At 43.0% G+C, this 20,341-nt stretch overlaps 1 protein-coding gene across 9 annotated transcripts in view; it reads right to left on the bottom strand.

The window, feature by feature from the left end:
• Positions 1 to 20,341, bottom strand: part of intu (inturned planar cell polarity protein) — a 117,862-nt gene that overhangs the window by 78,976 nt on the left and 18,545 nt on the right. For 6 of the 9 annotated variants that reach the window (XM_063046547.1, XM_063046554.1, XM_063046555.1 and 3 more), the window contains exon 1: positions 18,562 to 18,761. The exons of 2 other annotated variants lie outside the window; for them this stretch is intronic. In XM_063046547.1, the coding sequence (XP_062902617.1) occupies positions 18,562 to 18,707 (146 nt within the window). In that variant the 5' untranslated portion in view covers positions 18,708 to 18,761. Of the gene's footprint in view, positions 1 to 18,561; positions 18,762 to 20,341 lie in introns of those variants that run through there. One more of the 9 variants, XM_063046548.1, reaches the window with a different exon arrangement.

Below are 20,341 nucleotides of genomic sequence, written 5' to 3'. Positions count from 1 at the left end.
TTAAGTATATGATAGTCATATATGTTGATTGTACAAAAACGGTGGGAAAGCAGGTTAAGTGGAGAATACAAATCAGCAGTGGAGAAATACAGTGGATCAGGCAGCATTTATGGATGAAAATGGGCAACATTTAGGACTGAGACCTTTTGTATGGATTGTAGACAGGTGAAGTAAGTGTGTCATGGTCTAGTTTATTGTCATATGCACAAATACATGTATGCATAGTGCAATGAAAAACTTACTTGCAGCAGTATCACAGGCACATAGCGTCATATACAGTGCCTGTAAAAAGTATTTACCCCCTTTGGAAGTTTTCATATTTTATTGTTCCACAACATTGAATCACAGCGGATTTAATTTGGCTTTTTTGACACTGATGAACAGAAAAAGACACTTTCCTGTTAAAGTGAAAACAGATCTCTACCAAGTGACCTACGTTAATTACAAATATAAAACACAAAATAATTGATTGCATAGGTATTCACTCCCTTCAAGTTAGTATTTAGTAGATACGCCTTTGGCAGCAATTATAGCCTTGAGTCCTGTGTGGATAGGACTCTTATCGGCTTTGCACATCTGAACGCTACTATTTTTCCCCATTCTTTACAAAACTGCTCAAGCTGTCAGATTGCATAGGGATTGTGCCCTTTTCAAATTCAGCAACAAATTCTCAATTGGATTGAGGTCTGGACTCTGACTTGGCCACTCCAGGACACTAACTTTCTTGTTTTTAAGCCATTCCTGTGTAGCTTTGGTTTTATGCTTGGGGTTATTGTCTTGTTGAAAAACAGATCTTCTCCCAAGTCACAGTACTCTTGCAGCCTGCATCAGGTTTTCCTTCAGGATTTCCCTCTATAATCGCTACATTCATTTTACCGTCTACCTTCCCAAGCCTTCCAAGGCCTGCTGCAGTGAAGCATCCCCAAAGCATGATGCAGCCACCACAATGCTTCACAGTAGGGATGGTGTGTTTTTGATGATGTGTGGTGATTGGCTTACGCCAAACAGAGTGTTTAGTCTGATGGCCAAAAAGCTCAATTTTGGTTTCATCAGACCATAGAACCTTTTTCCAGCTGACTTCAGAGTCTCCCACATGCCTTCTGGCAAACTCTAGCCATGATTTCATGTGAGCTTTTTTTCCAACAGTGGATTTCTCTTTGCCACTCTCCCATAAAGCTGCGATCGGTGAAACACAAGGGCAACAGTTGTTGCAAGCACAGTCTCTCCCATCTCGGCCACTGAAACTTATAACTCCTCCAGAGTTATTATAGGTCTCATGGTGGCCTCCTTCACTTCTCCCCTTCTTGTACGGTCACTCAGATTTCGAGGAACGCCTGCTCCAGGTAGATTTACGGCTCTGCCATATCCTTTCCATTTATTGATGACTGACTTAACCGTACTCCAAGGGTTATTAAAATTTTCTTGTATCCATCTCCTGACTTGTGCTTTCCAATAACCTTTTCGTAGAGTTGCTTGGAGTGTTTTTCTTTTGATTTCACGGTATAGTTTTTGCCCAGTTACTGACTCACCAGCAACTGGACCTTCCAGATCCAGGTGTATTTCTACTACAATCAATTGAAACACTTCGACCGCACACAGGTCTCCAAATACAGATCTCCATTTAATTATTTTTGTAACTTCTAAAACTGGTGTGAAATCAATGAATTCTGTTTGAAAGATATTATAATATTAAATTGTAAGAATCAATGCAATATGTGAAAGAAGCTGAGACTACAATGTTGAAATGTCAACAATGACATCATTAAGAGATCCACAGTTGTAAATGCCAAACAAAACCTAGTTTGATTAATGATGCTTTAGAGACAAATATATTATGCTAAAATGTAATGCCTCTTTTGTACTGTGACTTAAAAAAATATCATGCACAAAATAGACCTACTAATTCCATTCAGCGTGAACTTTTTGCGCCCCCCCCTCCATGTTCCATCTAGTTAGCTTGCTAAGTTACTGTACGTTCTATCACTTTCTGAACTACCATTGATGGAACATGCAATTGGCTATAAAAGAATCTGCAAATTATTCTGTTTCCCAGCAACCATCTAGGCAACTTTCCAAAGACATCCATCATTGCTGACTCCAAATACACCCTAATCTTATGCAATCTAGTACACAGCAAGGCATTTCTCTCTCTGTCAAATCATTTACAGATATTAAAAAATGTTCTTTTTTTTAAAAAGTTTATGGCAACTTAATTTAGTAGTTTTAGTGTTTATTGTATAGTGTAGCCATATATAAAACATGAGCAAAAGACTTGTAATGCTTTTGTAATCCTCCTTGACAGATGATTAATAAAAGTAATTACATCACATCAAAGACCCACATGTAGTGTTTTGAGAACAGTTTCTACCCCTCTACCATCAGATTTCTGAATGGTCTGTAAACTCATGAACACTACCTCATTATTCCTCTTGTCTACTATTTAGTTTTGTAACGTATTGTAATTTTTACATCTTACACTGTACTGCTGCTGCAAAAACACATTTTGTGACTTACGACAGATAATATATGATTCTGATTTAAAACTGTTTTTCAATATTTGCCGAACACTTTGCATCTATATATAGTAGCCCCATTTTGTTTATGGTTAAATACTCTGAATTTAAATTTAACTTGTTTAAATATTGACGACTGATTTCTGTTAATTTGTGTCTTATTTCTAAGACACTGACAAGTGTGAGATTTTGCACTTTGGCAGGACAACCAGGGTAGGTCTTACACAGTGAATGGTAGAACAAAGGGATCTGGGAATACAGGTCAATAATTCGTTGAATGTGGCATCACAGGTAGACATGGTCGTAAGGAAAGCTTCTGGCATATTGGCTTTCAATCAATATATTGAGTACAGAAAATGGGATGTTACGTTAAAGTTGTATAAGACGTTGATGAGGCCTAATTTGGAATATTGTGTGTAGTTTTGGTCACCTACCTACAGAAAAGATATAATTAAGGTTGAAAGAGCACAGAGAAAATTTACAAGGATACTGCCGGATCTGGAAGAGCTGAGTTATAAGGAAAGGTTGAATAGGTTAGGACTGTACTCTTTAGAATGTAGAAGATTGAGAGGAGATTTGATGGAGGTATACAAAATTATGAGGGGTATAGATAGAGTAACTGCAAGCAGGCTTTTTCCATTGATGGGAGTACAACCAGAGGTCGTGGGTTAAGGGTGAAAGGTGAGAAGTTTAAGAGGAGCTTGAGGGAAAACTTCTTCACTCAGAGGATCATGAGAGTGTGTAACTAGCTGCCAGCCACAAGTGGTGCATGCAAGCTTGATTTCAACGTTTTAGAGAAGTTTGGATAGGTACATGGATAGAAGGGATATGGAGGGCTATGGTCCTGGTACAGGTTGATGGGAGTAGGTAGTTTAACTGGTTTTGGTATGTGCCTGTTTCTGTGTTGTACTTCCCTATAACTATTAACTTTCTCCTCTGCTTTCCCATCAAAAAGACTTGTTTGAGCTGTCTCTGCATAACAAAACCTGTTAATTTTTTTCCATTTATCTTTACCTTTTATTTTTTTATCATTTTTCCTTCACCCTTCCGAAACTTCTCTTTCTTATCATCCAATCTCTATCACTCCTTCCTTCCCACATACCCTGTACCCAAATCCCTACAGAAGTAAGTCTAGACCTTGTTTATCGCCACCATTTCAAGATAAGCTTACGCAAGAGCTTCTTTTTGCAACTCCCCTGGCATCCTCTGAAGAACTCAGAGAGACTCATTTAAATAAGACCATACGACATGGGGCAGATTCAGGCACTTTGGCCTATCGCGTCTGCTCTGCCATTCCATTATGGCTGTTTTATTATCCCTCTCAATGCATTTCTGCCTTCTCCCCATAACCTTTGGTTTGTGTTTACATAGAAACATAGAAAATAGGTGCAGAAGTAGGCCATTCGGCCCTTCGAGCCTGCACCGCCATTTATTATGATCATGGCTGATCATCCAACTCAGAACCCTGCACCAGCCTTCCCTCCATACCCTCTGATCCCCCTAGCCACAAAGGCCATATCTAACTCCCTCTTAAATATAGCCAATGAACTGGCCTCAACTGTTTCTTGTGGCAGAGAATTCCACAGATTCACCACTCTCTGTGTGAAGAAGTTTTTCCAAATCTCAGTCCTAAAAGGCTTCGCCTTTATCTTCAAACCGTGACCCCTCGTTCTGGACTTCCCCAACATTGGGAACAATCTTCCTGCATCTAGCCTGTCCAATCCCTTTAGGATTTTATACGTTTCAATCAGATCCCCCCTCAATCTTCTAAATTCCAACGAGTACAAGCCCAGTTCATCCAGTCTTTCTTCATATGAAAGTCCTGCCATCCCAGGAATCAATCTGGTGAACCTTCTTTGTACTCCCTCTATGGCAAGGATGTCTTTCCTCAGATTAGGGGACCAAAACTGCACACAATACTCCAGGTGTGGTCTCACCAAGGCCTTGTACAACTGCAGTAGTACCTCCCTGCTCCTGTACTCGAATCCTCATGCTATAAATGCCAGCATACCATTCGCCTTTTTCACTGCCTGCTGTACCTGCATGCCCACTTTCAATGACTGGTGTATAATGACACCCAGGTCTCGTTGCACCTCCCCTTTTCCTAATCAGCCACCATTCAGATAATAATCTGTTTTCCTATTTTTGCCACCAAAGTGGATAACTTCACATTTATCCACATTAAATTGCATCTGCCATGAATTTGCCCACTCACCCAACCTATCCAAGCCACCCTGCATCCTCTTAGCATCCTCCTCACAGCTAACACTGCCGCCCAGCTTCGTGTTATCCGCAAACTTGGAGATGTTGCATTTAATTCCCTCATCCAAGTCATTAATATATATTGTAAACAACTGGGGTCCCAGCACTGAGCCTTGCGGTACCCCACTAGTCACTGCCTGCCATTCTGAAAAGGTCCCGTTTATTCCCACTCTTTGCTTCCTGTCTGCTAACCAATTCTCTATCCACATCAATACCTTACCCCCAATACCGTGTGCTTTATGTTTGCACACTAATCTCCTGTGTGGGACCTTGTCAAAAGCCTTTTGAAAATCCAAATATACCACATCCACTGGTTCTCCCCTATCCACTCTACTAGTTACATCCTCAAAAAATTCAATGAGATTCGTCAGACATGATTTTCCTTTCACAAATCCATGCTGACTTTGTCCGATGATTTCACCGCTTTCCAAATGTGCTGTTATCACATCTTTGATAACTGACTCCAGCAGTTTCCCCACCACCGACGTTAGGCTAACCGGTCTATAATTCCCCGGTTTCTCTCTCCCTCCTTTTTTAAAAAGTGGGGTTACATTAGCCACCCTCCAATCCTCAGGAACGAGTCCAGAATCTAACGAGTTTTGAAAAATTATCACTAATGCATCCACTATTTCTTGGGCTACTTCCTTAAGCACTCTGGGATGCAGACCATCTGGCCCTGGGGATTTATCTGCCTTTAATCCCTTCAATTTACCTAACACCACTTCCCTACTAACATGTATTTCGCTCAGTTCCTCCATCTCACTGGACCCTCTGTCCCCTACTATTTCTGGAAGATTATTTATGTCCTCCTTAGTGAAGACAGAACCAAAGTAATTATTCAATTGGTCTGCCATGTCCTTGCTCCCCATAATCAATTCACCTGTTTCTGTCTGTAGAGGTCCTACATTTGTCTTTACCAGTCTTTTCCTTTTTACATATCTATAAAAGCTTTTACAGTCAGTTTTTATGTTCCCTGCCAGTTTTCTCTCATAATCTTTTTTCCCCTTCCTAATTAAGCCCATTTGTCCTCCTCTGCTGAACTCTGAATTTCTCTCAGTCCTCAGGTGAGCCACTTTGTCTGGCTAATTTGTATGCTTCTTCTTTGGAATTGATACTATCCCTAATTTCTCTTGTCAGACACGGGTGCACTACCTTCCTTGATTTATTCTTTTGCCAAACTGGGATGAACAATTTTTTAGGAATGGCATCAATCAAACTCCACTTTAAATAAACGCAATGACTTGCTCTCCACAGCTGTGTGTGGCAACATATTCCACAAATTCACCACACTCTGGCTAAAGAAATTACTTTTTAAAATCTTTTAATATTTTCACCAAACTTCAGATTCAGTATATGCACTGGATCTTAACTGGCCAATATACATCCTATCTAACTCAATATCCTCCACAACATTAGCAGTGAACAAGGTCACATTAGATTTCTGAATGACCCAAAACATGGTTCATGGTTGATTTCATTTACCCTGTTCCCACCACTTAGGCTAGGGTGACTAAGAATTTTGCACAGTACTGTAGTAAATTTATGTATTGCACTGTCCTGCTGCTGCTAAAATGAAAGAAATCAAATTTCATGACATACTTGAGTGATGATAAACCTGATTCTGATACAGGCCTGTATTGTGGACTGAGAGTGGAAAGGGGGCAGGGAGGGAGGAAATCACAGTTGGGAAAAGGGGAGGAAACGGAAGCACCAGAGAGACATTCTGTAATGATTAATAAGCCAATTTTTTGGAATCAAATGACCTTGCCTGGTGTCTCAGGGCTATGTGTGTCTGCTCCTACACCAACCTCCCTGACCATGGTGCTCCTTCTCTGTCACCCGTCCCACACCCTTCCTTCAGTTCTCCACCCTTGCCATTCCCAACATAAGAACATAAGAAATAGGAGCAGGAGTAGGCCATCTGGCCCATCCAGCCTTCCCTGCCATTCAATAAGATCACGGCTGATCTGTCCGTAAACTAAGCTCCAGCTACCTGCCTTTTCCGCATGACCCTTAATTCCCCTACTATGTAAAAACCTATCTAACTGTATCTTAAATACATCTAATGAAGAAGCCTCAACTGCTTCCCTGGGCAAAGACTTCCACAGATTCACCACTCTCTGGGAAAATCAGTTTTTCCTCATCTCCATCCTAAATCTTCTCCCCTGAATCTTGAGGCAATGTCCCCTAGTTCGAATCTCACCTACCAATGGAAACAACTTTCCTACTTCTATCTTATCTACCCCTTTCAAAATTCTGTATGTTTCTGTAAGATCCCGTCATTCTTCTGAACTCCAGAGAGTATAGTCCTAGGCGACTCAATCTCTCCTCATAGGTTAACCCCTTCATCTCTGGAATCAACCTGGTGAACCTCCTCTGCACTGCCTCCAAAGCCAGTATATCCTTCCTCAAGTATGGAGACCAGAACTGCCTCACCAGTACCCTGTATAGTTGCAGCATGACCTCCTTGCTCTTGAATTCAATCCCTCCAGCAATGAAGGCCAACACTTCCGTTTGCCTTCTTAATAACCTGTTGTACCTGCAAGCCAACTTTTTGTGATCCATGCACAAGCACTCCCAAGTCCCTCTGCATAACAGCGTGCTGCAATCTTTCACCTCTGCTCTTCTATTATTCCTTCCAAAGTGGATGATCTAACATTTACCAACGTTGTATTCCATCTGCCAGACCTTGGCCCACTCACTTAACCTATCTATATCCTTCTGCAGACTCTCCACATCCTCTGTACAATTTGTTTTTCCACTCAGTTTAGTGTCATCAGCAAATTTTGCTATGGTACACTCAGTCCCCTCTTCCAGATCAGCAATGTAAATGGTAAACAGCTGTAGGCCCAGCACCGACCCCTGCAGCACCCCACTCACCACTGACTGCCAACCGGAGAAACACTTGTTTCTGCCAACTCTCTGCCTTCTATTGGTTAACCAATCCATTATCCATGCCAATACACTCCCTCTGACTCCATGCATCCGTATCTTATTTATAAATCTCTTGTGCGGCACCTTATCGAACGCCTTCCGGAAATCCAAGTATATGACATCCACTTGTTCCCCTCTATCCACTGCACTCATTATGTCCTCAAAAAACTCCAGTAAGTTTGTCAAATAAGACCTGCCCTTTCGGAGTCCATGCTGCGTCTGTCTACTGGAACCACTCCTTTCTAAATGTTTCGCTATTTCTTCCTTAATGACAGCTTTGAGCATTTTCCCGACTACAGATGTTAGGCCAATCCTTTGCTCGAAGCAGATTTACAAACTCGTTCTCTACTCCACGTTGGCAAATACAATACTTTGCAAATGTCTTAGATACCCTAGCTCTCTATACATGCTTGACCCACCTAGACCATTATGGTGAAGAAGTGGGTCTCAACCCCAAAGCAAGATTAACTGAACCCTGCTATCCCTGTACAACTTTCTTCTCTGATTATCTTACCTTGTTTTCTTGACTAAAATCAAGTCAAGTTTAATTATCATTTAAACCATACAAAGACATAGCTGGGGCCAGTTCCTCTGGGGCCAAAGTGTAAAACATTCAAAATAGCAAGCAAACATTCAAAAATAGCGAGCAATATAATTCAAAATAGCAAGCAAAGAAGCATATTCACTCCAAAAAAAACATATATATCGCCCAAGACACTAAGCATGATGTCCAGCAATCGATGGTACAATCTCCCGGCAGTGCACAGATGCACGCAATCCAGCTTGTCATTCTATAACTCGAATATGGAAGGACAACACCGACAGGAGGCTAGACCTCAGCCGAGCTCAGACATTCATGCTGTAAACGCTTCCTTGTCTCTCATCTGGTCTGCAGCAGTAGACAAGCCCAAGGCTTGAGGCCTAGCCCTCGCCAAAACCGAGGTTACACACCTCCCATGTCACCTGTTCCTCCACCAGACAAGTGTAACAGGCCTGCGGTAACATTCATTATCACTGTCCTACAGAGCCATAGAAACATAAAAAACCAGGGCCGGCTGGTGGCGCCATGACATTGTCGCCGGACCCGGGAGCAGAGGTTCCCGGGTTCGAAACTAGCTGGGTCCGCCCGAGTACGCTTTCCATCTGTGCCAGGTTGAGTGTTGAGGTCGCAACTCGACCTCGTAAAACAAAGGGAAAATACTGTGAAAATGTCTGTGTGAGGAGTGGTGCGTCACACAGTCTCTCTCTCTCGCTCCGCGCCTTGTAAAAGCCATGAAAAATCCATCACGGATGCACGCACAGACTCGCACACACACGCCAAAAAAACACAAAAAACCTACAGCACAATACAGGCCCTTCGGCCCACAATGCTGTGCTGAACATATACTTACTTAGAAATTACCTAGGGATACCCATAGTCCTCTATTTTTCTAAGCTCCATGCACCTGTCCAGGAGTCTCTTAAAAGACCCTAGTGTATCTGCCTCCACCACCATTGCTGGCAGCCCATTCCACGCACCCACCACTTTCTGTGTAAAAAAACTTACCTGACGTCTCCCCTGTACCTACTTCCAAGCACTTAAAACTGTGCCCTCTCGTGTTAGCCATTTCAGCCCTGGAAAAAAGTCTCTGACTATCTACATGATCCAAGCCTCGCATCATCTTATACAGCTCTACCAGGTCACCTCTCATCCTTCGTTGCTCCAAACAGAAAAGGCCGAGTTCGCTCAACCTATTCTCATAAGGCATGCTCCTCAATCTGGGTAGCATCCTTGTAAATCCCCTCTGCACTCCTTCTATAGTTTCCACATCCTTCCTGTAGTGAGGTGACCAGAACTGAGCACAGTACTCCAAGTGGGGTCTGATCAGGGTCCTATATAGCTGCAACATTACCTCTTGGCTCTTAAACTCAATCCCACGGTTGATGAAGGCCAATGCACCATATGCCTTCTTAACTACAGAGTCAACCTGTGCAGCAGCTTTGAGTATCCTACGGACTTGGACCCCAAGATCCCTCTGATCCTCCACACTGCCAAGAGTCTTACCATTAATACTATATTCTGCCATCATATTTGACCTACCAAAATGAACCACCTCACACTTATTTGGGTTGAACTCCATCTGCCACTTCTCAGCCCAATTTTGCATCCTATCGCTGGCCCGCTGTAACCCCTGACAGCCCTCCACACTATCCACAACACCTTCAACATTTGTGTCATCAGCAAATTTACTAATCCATCCCTCCACTTCCTCATCCAGGTCATTTATAAAAATCACAAAGAAAAGGGGTCCCAGAACAGATCCCTGAGGCAGACCACTGGTCACCGACCACCATGCAGAATATGACCTGTCTACAACCACTCTTTGCCTTCTGTGTGCAAACCAGTTCTGAATCCACAAAGCAAGGTCCTCTTGGAACCCATGCCTTCTTACTTTCTCAATAAGTCTTGCATGGGGTACCTTATCAAATGCCTTGCTGAAATACATATACACTACATCTACTGCTCTACCTTCAATGCATTTAGTAACATCCTCAAAAAATTCAATCAGGCTCGTAAGGCACAACCTGCCTTTGACAAAGCCATACTGACTATTCCTAATCATATTATGCCTCTTCAAAAGTTCATAAATCCTGCCTCTCAGGATTTTTTCCATCAACTTACCAACCAATGAAGTAAGACTCACTGGTCTATAATTTCCTGGGCTATCTCTACTCCCTTTCTTGAATAAGGAAACAACACCTTTCACCTTCCAATCCTCTGTAACCTCTCCCGTCCTCATTGATGATGCAAAGATCATTGCAAGAGGCTCAGCAATCTCCTCTCTCGCCTCCTACAGTAGCCTGGCGTACATCTCATCCAGTCCTGGAGACTTATCCAACGATGCTTTTCAAAACCTCTCTTCTGCACATCATCTTTCTTAATGTCTATATACTCAAGCTTTCCAATCCGCTGTAAGTCATCCTCACAATCGCCAAGATCCTTTTCCGTAGTGAATACTGAAGCAAAGGATGCATTAAATATCTCTGTTATCTCCTTTAGTTTCATACACACTTTTCCACTGTCACACTTGATTGGTCCTGTTCTCTCACGTCTTATCCTCTTGCTCTTCATACTTGTAGAATGTCCTGGGGTTTTCCTTAACCCTGCTCGCCAAGGCCTTCTCATGTCCCCTTCTGGCTCTCCTAATTTCATTCTTACGCTCCTTCCTGCTAGTCTTCTATTCTTCTGGATCTATCATTACCTAGCTTTTTTGAACCTTTTGTAAGCTTTTCTTTTCTTCTTGACTAGATTTTCAACAGCCTTTGTACACCACGGTTCCTGTCTCATTGGAACGTACCTATGCAGAACGTCACGCAAATATCCCCTGAACATTTGTCACATTTCTGCTATACATTTCCCTGAGAACTGAGAGGACTCACATTTCCCCACTGAGAGACCTGACACTTGACCAGGTTCATTTCCCAATACCAGATCAAGTACGCCTCTCCTCTTGTAGGCTTATCTACATATTGTGTCAGGAATCCTTCCTGAACACACCTAACAAACTCCACCCCATCTAAACCCCTTGCTCTAGGGAGATGCCAATCAATATTGGGGAAATTAAAATCTCCCACCACGACAACCCTGTTATTATCACACCTTTCCAGAACCTGTCTCCCTATCTGCTCCTCGATGCCTCTGTTACTATTGGGTGGTCTATAAAAAACACCCAGTAGAGTTATTGACCCCTTCCTGTTTCTAACTTCCACCCACAGAGACAATCCCTCCATGAATTCCTCCTTTTCTGCAGCCATGACACTATCCCTGATCAGCAGTGCCACACTCCCACCTCTCGTCTCCCTCCCTGTCCTTTCTGAAACATCTATGGCCTGGCACTCTAAGTAACCATTCCTGCCCCTGAACCATCCAAGTCTCTGTAATGGCCACAACATCATAGCTCCAAGAACAGATCCATGCTCTAAGCTCATCCTGTGATCACAAGTGAGATGTCCAAGACAACCTCCCACGGTTAAACTGCACCAACTTCGATGCTTCCGAGTAGCGGGCATCAACACAGGCAGTGGCTAGATCAGCTCCTCCGTACCCAGACCAGCTCCTCAGACTCACTGATGGGCTCCTCTGATATCCCGACGGGCTCCACCTACACCCTGGTTGGCTCCTTCTCCATCATCCCGGCCTCGGCCAGCCCCTTTGACACCTCGGCTGGCTCCGCCGCTGACACCACTCCAGTTACTCCCATCAACAAGCAACTCACTGATGGAGTAGCCCCGTAGTAGAATTGTCTTTGGATTGTAGAAAACAAATTTTACAAAAAGAAAAAGTACTTTTGGTTGGCCGACAGGCCTGTGCGTTTGCACACACTACCACCTTCCCAGGTATTACTTCTTCATTTTCTCCAGCCCACCCAAATATAGAGAAATATCCTCACAGCTTTATTGCTGTCTTCTCCTAGCCTCTCAATCAAATGTGTTTTTTTAAAAATCCTCAGTGATTGCAATCTCCATCTCTACTTATCATGGCCTCTGAGTTCACTGTCCTCATACAATTCCTAACCTTGTCCACAGAAAAATGTTAATGTACTGAAATGTCACCAGTGACACTATGCATACCAAATAAGAAAGAATATATTCTGTCTCATCTTTCTTGATTATCACCACCTTGTAACAGTCGACTGTACAATTTTCCTCCAATGTGACCACTCCATCATCCTGCTGTAAGGCACTACACCATACATACAAATTAAATAGCTAGGTCTGCCTTTCAGACCTGCTCTGCCTTTAATGAAATCTTGCCCAATTTTAGACAGTAAAATGCCTGTAAATGACTCCCCTTCCCTATTGCTGTCTTAAGATATAGGAGCTGAATTAGACCATCTGGCCCACTAAGCCTGCTTGCAATCTTATCATGGCTGATCCAGTTTTTCTCTCAGCCCCAATCTCTTGCCTTCTCCCCGTATCTCTTCCTGCCCTGTCCAATAAAGAATCTATCAACCTCTGCTTTAAATATACAAAATGACTCGGCCTCCACAGCTGCCTGTAGCAAAGAATTCCACAGATTCGCCACTCTCTGGCTTAAGAAATTCCTCATCTCCGTCTAAAAGGATGCCCCTCAATTCTGAGGTTGTGTCCTCTGGCCTTAGACTTCCCACCACAGGAAACATCTTCTCCACATCCACTCTATCAAGCCCCTTCACCATTTAATAAGGTTTCAATGAGGTCACCCCTCATTCTTCTGAATTCCAGTGAATACAGGCCCATAGCCACCAAACACTCCTCGTATGACAAGCCAATCGTTCCTGGAATTGTTGTTGTAAACGTCCTTTGACCCCTCTAGTTTCAGCACATTCTTTCTAAGAAAAGGGGCCCAAACCTGCTCAAATTATCCAAAGTGAGGCATCACCAGTGCATTATGAAGATTCAACACTACATCCTTGCTTTTATATTCTAGTCCTCTCGATATGAGTGCTAACTTGCATTTGCCTCCCTCACCATAGACTCAACCTGCAAATTAACCCTTAGGGAATCCTGCATAAGGACTCCCAAATCCATTTGCACCTTAAGTTTTTGTATTTTCTCTCCATTTAGAAAGTAGTCAACCCTTTCATTTCTTCTATCAAAGTGCATGGCCATACTCTTTCTGACACTGTATTCCATCTGCCACTTCTTTGTCCACGTGTGGCACCTTGTCAAAGACCTCTGAAACTCCAAGTGTGCAACATTAACTGATCAACACACATCAAAGTTGCTGGTGAACCAATCTCTTACTAGCTTTTCCTTCAGTTAGTCCTGACGAAGGGTCTCGGCCTGAAACGTCGACTGCACCTCTTCCTAGAGATGCTGCCTGGCCTGCTGCGTTCACCAGCAACTTTGATGTGTGTTGCTTGAATTTCTAGCATCTGCAGAATTCCTCGTGTTTGCAACATTAACCGATTTTCCTTTGTCTGTCCTGCTTGTTACTTTTTCAAAGAATTCCAAAATATTTGTCAGGCAAGATTTTCCCTTGAGGAATCCATGCTGACTATGGCCTATTTTATCATGTGCCTCCAAGTACCGAAACCACATCCTTAATATTCGACTTGAACATCTTCCCAACCACTGAGGTCAGATTAACTGGCCTATAGTTTACTTTCCTCTGCTTCTCTCCCTTCTTGAAGAATGGAGTGACATTTGCATTTTTCCAGTTCTCCGGAACCATTCTAGAATCTAGTGATTCTTGAAAGATCATTACTGATGTCTCCACAGTCTCTTCAGCCACCTCTTTCAGAACTCTGGTGTGTACACCACCTGGTCCAGGTGACTTTTCTAACTTCAGACCTTTCAGTTTCCCAAGGCTTTTTCCGTAGTAATGGTAATTTCACACACTTCATGACCACTGACACCTGGAAGTGTCATCCATAGTGAAGACTGTTGCAAAATACTTACTTAGTTTGTCCACTATTTTATTGTCACCCATTACTACCTCCCCAGCATCGTTTTCCAGTGGTCCGATAACACTCTCGCCTCTTTTACACTTTAGGTATCTGAAGAAACTTCTGGTATCCTCTACAATATTACTGGTTAGCTTACTTCATCCTTACCTTCTTAATGAGTTTTATCAGTTCCCTACTGTTGGTTTTCAAAAGCTTCCCACTAATTTTTTCTCTATTATATGCCCTCTCTTTGGCTTTTACGTTGGCTTTAACTTCTCTTGTTAGCCGAGGTTGTGTCATCTTTCCTTTAGAATACTTCTTCCTCTTTGGGAATGTATACATCCTGTGCCTTCTGTATTGCTTCCAGAAATTCCAGCCATTGCTGCTCTGCCATCATCCCTGCCAGTGGTCTTTTCCAATCAATTCTGGCCAACTCCACTCTCATACCTCTGTAATTCCCTTTACTCCACAGTAATACTGATACATCTGACTTTAGCTTCTCCTTCTCAAATTTCAGGGTGAATTCAATCATATTATGATCACTTTTCCCGAAAGGTTCTTTTACCTTAGGGTCGCTAATCAATTCTGGCTCATTGCACAACACTGAATCCAGAATAGTTGATCTTCAACCACGAGCTGCTCAAAAAGCCATCTGGTAGGCACTCTAGAAATTCCCTCTCCCGTAATCCAGCACCCACCTGATTTTCCTAATCTACCTGCTTATCAGGGTCTTTTTACCCCTGCGGTTCCTTAGCTCTATCCACAATGATTCAATACTTTCCAACCCTATGTCACCCCTTTCTAATGATTTTATTTAATTTTTTACCAACAGAGCAATGCCACCCCTCTGCCTATCCTTTCAGTACAATGTCCTTCGACATTCAGCTCTCAGCGATAATCTTTCAGCCATGATTCAGTTATGCCTACAACATCACATCTGCCAATCTGCATGTGCTGCAAGTTCATCTACCTATTCCATATACTGAGCACATTCAGAAACAACACCTTCAGCTCTGTATTCACACTTCTTGATTTTGGCCACCTTTTACATTGTAACTCATCCCGTTAATTGCAATTCTGCCCCATCCTCACTACACATTGCCTCTTCTTCTAAACCAACTACCTCATCTTCAGCACTATTACAAACAAGAGAAAATCTGCAGATGCTGGAAATCCAAGCAACACACACACACACAAAAAGCTGGAGCAACTCAGTAGGCCAGGCAGCATCTATGGAAAAGAGCATTGTCAATGTTTTGGGCCAAAACCCTTCAGCAGGACTGGGGGGGAAAAAAGACGAAGAGTAGATTTAAAAGGCGTGGGGAGAAGGGAGAGAAACAGAAGGTGATAGGTGAAACCAGAAGGGGGAGGGATGAAGTAAAGAGCTTGAAAGTTGATAGGGGAAAGACACAGAAGGACATGGAAGAAATAAAAGGGGAGAGGAGCTCCCCAGACTCCCCAGAGGGAGTCGATGGGCAGACAAGGAGGCAAGGTGAGAGAGGAAAAAGGGGATGTGACATGGTAAAGAGGGGGGCATTACTGGAAATTCGAGAAATTGGTGTTCATGCCATCAGGTTGGAGGCTACCCAAATGGAACATAATGTGTTGTTCCTCCAACCTAAGTGTGGTCTCATCATGACAGAGGAGGCGGCCATGGATAGACATATTGGAATGGGAATAGGAAGTGGAATTAAAATGGGTGACCACTGGGAGATCCCATTTTTTCTGGTGGACAGAGCGCAGGTGCTCGGTGAAGCGGACTCCCAATCTACATCAGGTCTCGCTGATATACACGAGGCCTCACCGGGAGCTTATTCAATGATGTCTATCATAAACCCATGGACTCTTACAGCTACCTAGACTATACCTCTTCTCACCTTGTTTCCAGTAAAAATGTCATTCCCTTCTCTCAATTCCTCTGTCTCCGCTGCATCTGCTCTCAGGATGAGGCTTTTCATTCTAGAACAAAGGATATGTCCTCCTTTTACAAAGAAAGGGTCTTCCCTTCCACCACAATCAATGTTGACCTCAATTGCATCTTGTCCATTTCACGCACATCTGCTCTTACCCCATTCTCACGCCATCCTACCAGGGATAAGGTTTTCTTGACCTCACCTACCACCCCACCAGCCTCCATGTCCCGCACATAATTCTCTGAAATTTCTGCCATCTCCATCAGGATCCCACCACCAAGCACATTTTATCCTCCCCTTCCCCGCCCCCCCATCTTTCTGCAGGATTGCTCCCTACGCGACTCCCTTGTCCATTCATCCCTCCCCATTGAATGCCCTCCTGGCACTATTCATTGCAAGCGGAACAAGTGCTACACCTGCCCCTACACCTCCTCCCTCACTACCATTCAGGGTCCTACACAGTCCTTCTAGGTGAGGTGATACTTCATCTGTGAGTCTGCTCGGGTTTAGACTGTGTCCGGTGCTCCCAGTGTGGCCTCCTGTACATCAGTGAGACCCGACATGGACTGGGAGAATGTTTCACTGAGCACCTACGCTCTGTCCGTCAGAAAAAGCAGGATCTCCCAATGACCACCCATTTTAGTTCCACCTGTAGGATATTAGTCCCCCTCCAGTTCAGGTGCAAGCCATCCCTTCTGTACAGGTCTGGAAGCAAGCAGAATGAGCCAAAAAACTTATGTCCTCCCTTCCACACCAACATCTTAGCCAGGTATTGAACTATATAATCTTCCTAGTTCTGGCCTCATTAGCATGCAGCAAGGGTGGCAATCCTGAGATCACAACCCTGCCCTTTACCTTAGCACCTAACACCCTGAACTCCCTATGCAGAACCTCGTCACTTGTCCTATCCATGTCATTGGTACCTACATGGACCATGACTTCTGTTTGTTCACCCTCCCACTCAAGAATGCTGAGGACTCGATCCAAGATATCCCGGACCTGGCATCCGGGAGGCAACATACCATCTGGGAATCTTGTTCTCGCCCACAGATCCTCCTGTCTATTCTCCTAACTAACGAATCTCCTATCACCACAGCGTGCCTCTTCTTCCCCCTTTCCTTCTGAGTGACAAAGGCAGACACAGTGCCAGAGACCCAACCATTGTTAGGTCATCCCCCACAGACAGTATCCAACCTGTTGTTGAAGGGGATGGCCATGAGGGTACTCAGCACTGGCTCCTTAACCCCTTTCCCCTTCCTGACTGCCAGCAGCAACATTCTACTTATTTCATACATGTCACTTCTCAGCAGTGTCATTTAACAACACATTCACTGACTGCACACAGTGCAACTGTAATCACCTCTGCTCGCAATCCTTTCATTCCCTGAACTATTCAGTACCGGTTGAATAAAAATTCCCATCTCATTAATCTTGGAAAGACTGAAACCACCAATTTTGGCCGCCACCACAAACTCCAGCCTCATCCTGTCCCAACGTCAAATGTGTTTTTTTAGTTAAGCAACCTTAGAATTTGAAACTAGCCTTCTCATCTTTAGTTTCCTGGCTTTGTAAACTTTTCCAACTACACAATCACATTCCTTTGTCAAGCTTCATTTCACATTGTTCTAATGGAAGTACCAATTTAGTACATTAAAAGACAAACTACTTATTTTGTAAAAGATCCCAATGTATCAAAGGAATGAATGTCCAATGATCTGGCCAACAAGTATCAATCAATCAACACTCACAATGTGATCATTTATTTAACTGCAAATTGTGAGAACTTGCGTGCTGAAGATGCTTGCAACTTTCCCTTACATTATAAGTGACTCCATTTCAAAATATATATTCATTTAACTGTCCCAATGCAAGTCACCATGCAAATGTAGGTTCCGTCTTCACTCATCTGGTTCAGACCAAGTAGATCCTGAAAGCATGGGCTTACTCTTTATAGGGAGAAAATGTTCTAAATAGCCACAAAATCAAATTACATCAAAAATCAAACATATCAATTAATTGGTGTGAAATTTGCTCCCATTTGTCTAAATCTTCAATGACTGCCCCACCAAAAGTGCACCACAGTCAACATTTCCAATACTGTTGGATTATTTACTAAATGATCACAACCAAGTTTCTTTTGATAGTGACATGTTAACAATGAAACTACATTAAAAAGCTGTGATTTTATTGATAAATTACTCTCCATGCTTAGTAACGTGATCCACGCATGCTTAATGTGGTTGCAACACAAGAATGTTTAGGAGTTGCACCGTTGAATGACTGAACAATACCAGTATCAAATACATTTCAAGCAGATGTCGGAGCAGTCCTTCAACTTTTTACAACGACAAACTACAGCCAAGAGAAAATAATAAACTATTTAGCATTTGCACGTGTAAGCTGAGGATTACTAATAGATTTTTTTCCCCGAGAAGTCTGCCTCAAATGCGAACAGACATTGCTGCGGACAACCACCACGGCCAGCGGTCACTACAGGCCTCGATAGAACCCGGGCCCGCGAACACTTACTCCGATGAGCAGGAGTCGAAATCCGGCCGCGCAGCGGACGACGATGACCCCGTCTCACTCTCACTCTCCCAACTCCCATCCTCCGGGGTGTAAGCAATCTCATAACTGCGCTCCTGACAGCCCGCCGCCGCCGCCCGAGAAGACATCACCTCATCTTGTGTAAAGGCTTTCCCCCTCACAAAACTCTCCCGTCACCCGCGGCTTGCATCCGGGGGCCTGTCCATCACGTGATCGGTCCGCTCACTGTGACTGGCTGCTGTCCAATAACCATAGAAACGAAGGAAGCTCAAACATCGAAGGCTGTTTATGTAAACAATACTCTAGCTATTAGTTTGAAAATAAAAAGAAGTTGTCTAGCGAAACATTTTTAAAATATGAAGACACTTGTTAGGCATTGCAATAGATAATATTAATATTCAGGTCTCGTATTTTGCATCGGCTTTGGGTTTGTTGACCGTAAAAAGCATATAAAATCTGTCAGAATTAAAACAGTTAAAATTAGATCATGTAACGTCTTTATAATGCATTCACATAGCCATTTGCAGGGAGGTGGTCTAGTGCTGAAGATAGATATCGGTAGGTTGCTAGACCCTCTCCACTCTTTCTATTCACCGTCTCTTACTTAGATCGAGGTTATTTTGGATTCGGCCTACAGTCGTTTGTAGACCGTTTCTTTTTTACTTGGGAGCATGGACAGTTTCAAATTCAATAACGTCATATGTTTGTGGTTAATTAACTTTTAGATCCCTTCTAATACAGAAGCCAAGAAAATGCAATTTGTGCAGACTTTAGGACATGCTGCGGCTCCACTCGGCTGAAGTTTTCCGGGTTTCCGTGAGGCACCGTCTAAGAAAGCCATCTTTGCTGGATCCTAGAGGCGACAACACTGGTATCCTTGTTTCAACATTAATACGAATGTTTGATCATTAGGGATAAAATGTATTTTGGTTTTTTTTACAGCAACGTTGAAGTATTTTTAAGGTATCATACATTTTTAAATGCACGTGATAAAAGTATGTGCATTAAGCAAACAACTGATCCCCAATGGAAAGAATGGGATCAATGTGGCTTACTGCCAGAGTGAGCCAACTTTCGCTTTCCAAGAGACAGCAGAGACATTATGGTTCAAAAATAATAGAACTTATTTATCCTCAGTGATGTGGTTGCTAAGAATTACTATGTTGATCCCACAGTGGAACATCATACCTCAAAGAATGTCATATCAATCATGCCAATTTTAAATCTTATTTACTGGCTTTTATGCAAAAATGTTGATTGTCTGAGCCAGAGGAAAACAATTTTAATAATCATCCAGATGTTGCTCAGATTGAAGAGCATGTCTTATGAGGAAAGGTTGAACAAGCCAGGGCTTTTCTCTTTGGAGTGACGGAGGACGAGAGGTGACTTGATAGAGGTGTACAAGATGATAAAATGCATAGATCAAATAGACAGCCAGAGAATTTTTCCCAGGGAGGAAATGACTAATATGAGGGACAATAACTTTAAGGTGATTGGAAGAAAATCTTGGTGGGGATATCAAAAGTACTTTTTTTTTAACACAGAAAGTTGTTGGTGCATGAAACCCACTGAAGGGGTGGTGGTAGAGGCAGATACATTTAAGAGGCTCCTAGTTCTGGAGTCCCAAGGAGGTTGTAATATATTTCTGATCTGGAGTAATAGAGACATTGAAGAAACTCTTAGATAGGCACATACATGAAAGAAAAGTGGAGGGTCATGTGAGAGAGAATGGTTAGATTGATCTTAGGGTAGGTTATAAGGT

The sequence above is a fragment of the Mobula hypostoma genome, chromosome 4, assembly GCF_963921235.1.
Source record: "Mobula hypostoma chromosome 4, sMobHyp1.1, whole genome shotgun sequence".
NCBI lineage: Eukaryota > Metazoa > Chordata > Chondrichthyes > Myliobatiformes > Myliobatidae > Mobula > Mobula hypostoma.
The sequence above is the reverse complement of the archived record's forward strand: the minus strand, read 5'-3'. Positions and strand labels throughout refer to the sequence as shown.